Source organism: Patagioenas fasciata, chromosome 5 (assembly GCF_037038585.1).
Source record: "Patagioenas fasciata isolate bPatFas1 chromosome 5, bPatFas1.hap1, whole genome shotgun sequence".
Lineage (NCBI taxonomy): Eukaryota > Metazoa > Chordata > Aves > Columbiformes > Columbidae > Patagioenas > Patagioenas fasciata.
Genome location: NC_092524.1, coordinates 69,328,156 through 69,335,574, shown reverse-complemented (window position 1 = coordinate 69,335,574; position 7,419 = coordinate 69,328,156). Strand labels below are relative to the sequence as shown.

General features: G+C 53.4%; 1 protein-coding gene across 1 annotated transcript; it reads right to left on the bottom strand.

Annotated features, from left to right (window-relative positions):
- Positions 1-4,930: 4,930 nt before the first annotated feature.
- Positions 4,931-6,028, bottom strand: RPS29 (ribosomal protein S29). The gene is made up of 3 exons (XM_065839689.2): positions 5,869-6,028; positions 5,640-5,739; positions 4,931-5,052 (listed from the first exon to the last, which is right to left on the bottom strand). Exons 1-3 carry the CDS (start codon positions 5,928-5,930, stop codon positions 5,044-5,046), a joined length of 171 nt encoding a protein of 56 aa, XP_065695761.1. The 5' UTR covers positions 5,931-6,028; the 3' UTR covers positions 4,931-5,043.
- Positions 6,029-7,419: the final 1,391 nt, after the last annotated feature.

Sequence of the window (7,419 nt, the reverse complement as noted above, 5' to 3'; positions counted from 1 at the left end):
CACCCTTTTGGAGCTGGAAATCTGTGCTCTGCTGCAAAACATCTCCCCAGAGCAGACCCCGGAGTGGGTGGATGGACAGTGGGGGTAAAACCCACCCCAGGATGATTCCCAGACAAAGCCAGGATGGTATTACAGCAGAACGTCACCAAGTGCCAGCACCGGTGACCTGTGGAGCTGGCGTGGGGTGACCCACTGTCACGTCACAGAGGAACAAGCCTACAGCATCTTCATGTGGGCAGTAACCGGACCCACACCTGGATCCATTATGACAGGACAAGGGTGGTGGTTTTAAACTAAAGGAGGGAGATTCAGGCCGGACATGAGGAAGAAATTGTTGTCCCTGAGGGTGGTGAGAGCCTGGCCCAGGTTGGGCAGAGAGGTGGTGGCTGAACCATCCCTGGAGACATCCCAGGCCAGGCTGGACGGGGCTCTGAGCAACCTGAGCTGGTGAAGATGTCCCTGCTCATGGCAGGGGGGGCACTGGGGGAGCTGGGAAGGCCCCTTCAACACAAACCGTTCTATGACCAGACACCCCTCTCCTGGTTGACCCCCATGCCACCTCACCCATGTCTGGCAGACATGAGAGCCCAGGATGCTCAGAAAGCTGCCACCTCCCCCCCAGTCCTGTTCAAACCAACCACAGCCAAACACCCTGTTTCTCCCCAAAACTCCCAGTTTAAGCTCAGCACACTCTGCTTGAGCATCGCCTGCAGCTGGCACGTGCTGGAGCAGCCTCCAAGCTGTCCCAGGTGGAACCTGATCCTTGCAGGAACTCAGGAATGTCTGCATTGGGAATATCCACATCCCTGGACAAGCTCCTGTCCCAGCACATCTCACAGCACAAAAAGCGTTTTCCCAGTTTCACCGCTGAGGAGCCACCACAGAGACACCCCAAAAGTCAGTTTAGGCAGACAATAAGCTCCAAACAGACTTTATCCTAGCCAGAACTGTTTAGCAAGTAGAAACGGGACTTATTCAAAATTATTCAGCACTCCAGCAACATTTAATAAACTGCAAGTTCAATAGGCCAGTTGGGGATATTACTTCCATCCAACCACACAGGAATGATGATCCCCAGCCTGCACACACTCCCTCTTTCCCTCCAGGGTACCCAGCAGAAATCACTGTTTGTCCAGAGGACCACGGGCTCACCCACAGATCTATCCAGAAGAAAATCACTCCCCAGGGAGCGGGGGAGGCTCCATCCCAGGATGTTTCTGAGCTCAGGGGAGGCTCCGATCACAGTCCCACTGCTGCCAGCAGATCAACTCAAGCGGCTTTGGTGGAGACCCTGTTTTACAGCTCAGTCTGATCTGGTTGTGGTCATTGAGGATCTGTCTGTTGACCAGGGTCCTGTCCCATCCCTCCTGCCTCCCCAGCCAGGGGCAGAAACGTGAGGAGTCACCACGTCCAGGGGTGGGGAACAGGGACAGTGGGTCAAAAAAGGTGCTAAAAAGCCACCAACTGCCCCACTGAAAGCTCTGGACCTCACTGGGGGTACAACTGCTCCAGGAGCTGAACCCCATTGCAGAGGAGCTGGTTGCAGAAGGGTGAGGAGCCAAATCATAGAATGTCCTGAGTTGGAGGGACCCACCAGGATCATGGAGTCCAACTGCTGTCCCTGCACAGGACACCCCACAGGTCGCCCTGTGTGTCTGAGGACATTGTCCAGTCTCTTCTTGAACACTGTCAGGTTGGGGCCGTGACACCTCCCTGGGAGCCTGTTCAGTGTCCAGCACCTCTGGGTGAAGAGCCTTTTCCTCATGTCCCACTGACCCTGCCTGGCACATCTTCTGCCATTCCCTGGGTTCTGTCACTGTCACCAAAGAGATCCTGACCTAGAGGATGAGGATCCACCTTGCTGGGCCTGACACTCACTGCCAGGCCCCACAAGGAGGACATGAGCCTGAGGATGGCTCCCAGCAGCCTCCTGCTGCAATAAACCGGGTTCTAGCATGCCAGAGCCCAGCGCTGGAACCAGGAGGGTCTCCTCGAGGCACGGGCTCCCCCAAGAGCCCTCCTGCCACAGCTGCCCTGAAGGAATTACACGTTCTTCCCATCTCAATACACCAGACAGCTTCATTTTTCCAGCCTGAGGATGAGTTTAAAAGCCAGCGTTTTACCCGAAGCTTCGCAAATTCCTCCTGGAGCTACTGACAATTGCAAATTTTATTTGGTGCGTAATCCAATGCAATTTAGTGACGGGTTTTGTTTGGTTATTTTTTTTCCAACAGTCCAAATCTCCTATAAACTTTATTTGAGCAATTAGAGTTTCATGTCTTTGAAAGTTAAAGCATCACAATCTTTTACTTGGCTCCAAATAGACACTATTATTTCCCTACAGGAAAACACGCATTAGTTGTTCGCTATTAATGCAAAGTCCGTGAAGAGTATTTTGATTTTACCTGTTCTTTAGGGGAATCAGCAGCTCTTTATAAATCATTTTGCTTCCAAATATGCTCAAGCTTCACATCTGTGCACCTTCAGAGTTTGTAACCATCAACTTTAGGGAGAAACAAAACAATTTTCATGGTGAGCTCAGGAAATTCAAGGTTTTGGCATCTAGTCTTCATTGTATATTGGGCAATAAATACCTAGTTAAGGCAGTAAAAAAAGAATCACAGTTTGCTCTCCACCACTTTCCCCCTAGAAAGATGGGAGCAATAGAATAGGAAGACAGCAAGAACATCTAAAGCATTTACCAAATTACAAGGTGACAATCCAGGTGTTTTTAATGCATACGAAGTCACTCAAAACCATCTTTTCACTTTATTTTCAAGTATGAAGCTGCTTTTCAATCGCTGTCCCCGGCTGTTTGGTACAGAGGGGTTTTTATTGTTATCGTTATCCGTCACATTGATAACACACAGTGCACCACCCTGCAGCAGCATCCACGGGGCAGAGAAAGCGCCCCAAAGCTATTTTATCATCAGAAAGAAGCTTTTTTCAGGAAAAAAAGGACAAATACTCACAAATCCCTACCCAACTCGGATGTCTCTTTGCAGGCCCAAGTGTCCAAATAATTCCGATGGTGCTGCCATTTGCAAAGCCTTGACAGTAAAGCTCCAGCAACAGCTTAATCAAGTGTTCCCAGGTGATGTAAGAAATTCGGTAATTGGTTAGAAAAGCAATTAGTGTTTTCTGATTTTTCAGAGTCACAAAGTCAAGCAAACACACCCCACAGGACTCACCGCCTTGCGTACACCAGTGGCAACTGGGAGAAAAAAAAACACCCAAAAACAACCACCAGAGGAACTACATCTTTTTATTATTATGTATTTAGTGCAGCAACTCACTCGTACTCTGAAGTTTTCGGATCAGAACCAGGGATTTAACCATTTCTCACTCAGAGCTGCAAAGCTGGCCCTTCCCCAGCCCAGCACCAAACCTGGACCAGCCAAACTCCCCAAGTGACCCCAAATCTGTAGCCATGGGTGCTACACAGGGCTGCTTTTGGTCACGGGAGCTGCAAAAGGAGCCACTTGCTGTCATCCTGCCAGGCCACAGCACGTCACAGCTGGTCAGCCGTTCACGCACAACGGTCTGCATGGGATTTGAGAATTTGTGTATTATCAGCATGGAGAAACTCTTGTAGAAATCTGCTCAGTTCAACGTCGTTGCCTCAAGGCAAAGGGAAGATGGAAATCCTCTGAGCAAGACAGCCCCACAGAGTTAAACTTTAATTTTTGTATCAGGTTTCAGATATTAATTGATCATATCTAGTGCTGTTCCTTCCCCATAGCTGTTAGAGCTCTGGGCTTAGCCCCTGGCAATGAAGCAGCAGCTCTCAGGACAAAAATAACATTTTCACGTTTGTTTTGTGTTACTTACCACTTATTTTTCCACATTTCATCAAATCAGGTAACTCCTAAAGCACGGTTGCCAGCTGACCAACTGCAGCAGCACGTTAGAGCTCAGTGAAGGACCAAAACCGCGATATCAGGGATCCGATCCTGCAGCTCAGTGCTGATCCCGTGCCGCAGGATCCACATCTCTGGTTATGTCACCATGAGGCTCCATGACAGGCAAGTACAACTGTGCTTCGGTGAGCGACTCGCCAAAGATCACAGAATCGCTTTGGTTGGGAAGAGTCCAACCATAACCCACCCCAGCACTGTCCTGAGAACCTCATGTCCGTCTGTCCAACCCTCCAGGGATGGTGACTCCAGCACTGCCCTGGGCAGCCTGTTCCAATGCCCCACAGCCCTTGGGGGAAGAAATTGTTGCCCACATCCAACCTCAACCTCCCCTGGCGCAACTTGAGGCCATTTCTTTGTGTCCCTGTCTCCCCTCAGCTCCTGTTCTCCAGCTGAACCCCCAGGTCCCTCAGCCGCTCCCATCACACTTGTGCTCCAGCCCCTAATAGCAGAGCACAGAGCACTCAGCTGGAAGGGATCAGTCCATATGCCACTACAGACATGAACAAAACACTCACAAGCTCAGGAATCTCATCCAGGGCAGCGAAACTTCAGCAGAGATGCTCCAAAACCAGCCTGGCTAGCACCCCAACACTTTCAAACCCTATAGAGGAAACTAAAAGAGCCAACTCCAGATATTTGGCACACTTGGTGTTTCTCCTGCCCAACTCTTTTCAGTCCCACCAAACCAGAACCTGTAAGCAGCTCATAAAACACCAGATTAATTTATTTCTACTCACAAAGGAGAAAGTTCACACTACCCAGCACATCACACACAGCTCCTGCCCAGCAAACACCTGCCCTGTCCAAAGGCTGCCATGGCCTCCAGATGCCCTCACCCTGTCAGATTTTGGGATTAATTGTAATTTTCCCCACAGCTTCCCATCCCCTGAAGCACTAGACCTCCTAAGGAAGGCTGGGGTACAAAGTCTGACACCCAGATCTGTGCCACAGACATGGTGTAACATCAGAATTTTTTAAATCAACAAGAAGAGCAAACGTGCACACGTCAGTTGGGCAGGGAGGCTATTTATTAAGTAGGGCTGTGCCACGAAGCTGCAGATGTGTCATGGAGGTTCTGGAAAGGCCCGAGAGCTTCTGGTGAACAGCCTCATCCTGCCGGTGCTCAGTCCAGCTGCAAGAGAGTGAGAAAGGAGAGAGGAGTCAATAGGAAGCAGCACCACCATCCCTCCCAGAGTCCCAGTGCTGGTGCTTAGAATAGAATCACACAATAGTTTTGGTTGGAAAAGACATTTTGAGTCCTAACACAACCCAACCCTGGCACTACCCCATGCCTTAAGAAACTCATTTATGTGTTTGTCCAACCCTCCAGGGATGGTGACTCCAGCACTGCCCTGGGCAGCCTGTTCCAATGCCCCACAGCCCTTTGGGGAAGAAATCGTTCCCCACATCCAACCTCAACCTCCCCTGGCGCAACTTGAGGCCGTTTCCTCTGCTCCTGGCGCTTGTTCCTGGGGAGCAGAGCCCGACCGTCCTGGCTCCAAGCTCCTTTCAGGCAGTTCAGAGATCAGAAGGTCTCCCCTCAGCTCCTGTTCTCCAGCTGAACCCCCAGGTCCCTCAGCCGTTCCCATCACACTTGTGCTCCAGCCCCTCACCAGCTCCGTTCCCTCCTCTCAACTCGCTCCAACACCTCAAGGCCTTTCTCGTCTTGAGGGGCCCAAAACCGACCCCAGGATGGTGGCTCGGCCCCCCAGCGCTCACCTTGATGAAGCCGATGTCCTTGGCGTACTGGCGGAAGCACTGCCGGCACATGTTCAGCCCGTATTTGCGGATGAGGCCGTGGCGGTTGGAGCACACGCGGCTGTGAGGGGAGAAGAGCGAGGCCGGTCAGGGCGGGAAATGGCGGGGGAACAGGGGAGAGGGAGAGACTGAGCGGGGCAGCCCATAGAGCTCAACAGCCACCCGGGCGGCCCCGGGGCCGTGCACTGACCAGGAGCGGGAGCCCTGGCCGAACTTCCTGGGGTGGCTCCAGTAGAGCTGCTGGTGTCCCATGCTGCTCCTTGCTCGCTCCGCTCACAGAGGAAAGATGGCGGCCGGCGCCTGCGCTAATCAACCCCGCGCCGCCTCCCGGCCTGCCCCGCGCCGCGCCTGCGCGCAGCGCCCGCGGCCCCCCCCCTGCGCGGTGACGTCAGCGGGGAGGCGGCACTAGGGGCGGCGGGGCCGCGGGTTTGAGCGCCGGGCGCGGTGGCGCGTGCCTGTAGTCCCAGCTACTCGGGAGGCTGAGCCCGCCGGATCGCTTGAGCCCAGGAGTTCTGGGCTGCCGTGCGCTATGCCGAGCGGGCGTCCGCGCTAAGGCCGGCATCAATATGGTGAGTCCCGGGGAGCCGGGGGACACCAGGTTGACTAAGGAGGGGTGAACCGGCCCAGGTCGGAGACGGAGCAGGTCAAAGCTCCCGTGCCGGTCAGTAGCGGGATCGCGCCTGTGAATAGCCACTGCAGCGTAGCCTGGGCAACACAGAGAGACGCGGGCTCCTTTTGGCGCCCCCGGCAGCTCCCGCGCCCGCCTTTTGCCTCCTGAGCCTCTAAAACACCCCAGCGCGCTACCGCCTCCTGCTGGCCGCGGGTGGAAACGCCTCGCACACTGCAGCGCGGGCCCTGCGCGCACCGCCCCCTGCTGGACCCAGGCGCCACCACCTCCTGACAGCACCTCGCTAAATGCAACAGGGACCCTGCGCGCACCGCCCCCTGCTGGACCCGGGCGCCACCACCTCTTGACAGCACCTCGCTAAGTGCAGCAGGGACCCTGCGCGCACCGCCCCCTGCTGGCGGCCGCTGGCACCTGTGCTGTGTGCGCATGCTCCGAGTCCGGGAAGGAGGGTGGTGGGGTGGTGGATGTTTTAAAAATTAGAGTATATTATAAAGTCTAAGCCCTGGACTAATAAAAAAATAAACGTGGAAACCCAATACTGAAAGGATTCACTGTTGTTTGTTTGTTTTTCTCCTAATTCTGGTTAATGCGCTGAAAACCTGTCAATGGTTTTATTCCAATTTCTACTGCATCCACACTTAAAGCGACTCTTCCCAGATACTGAAGTGTCGCTGTCAAATGGAGATTCCCAACCTGCCCTACCTCTACCAACCCACTTTGATGTCATGAATGCTTTATTTTTTTTCTTTCTCCCTTTATTGATTTTTTCCCTGTTATTTCGGTAACAAGTTTTCCATAAGGCCCTACATTCTCTTGTCAGTTACAAAGTGTGAGCCACTGTCATCAGAGTAGGCAATCGACAAAGGGTGACTCCGGTATCTGTATCAAGCAAATAGGAACTGCACGGTCACAATGAACAAACGTGGCTTTTTACCTAAAATTTGTTTCTCAACGCCTGTGACCTCCGTTTTGATGGTGTTACTGTGTTCACACCGCCGCCGACTTCGAGCCTTGCAGCCGAGCGGGGCCGAGTGTTGCCGAGCGGCGCCGAGTGTTGCCGAGCGGCGCCGAGTGTTGCCGAGCGGCGCCGAGTGTTGCCGAGCGGCGCCGAGT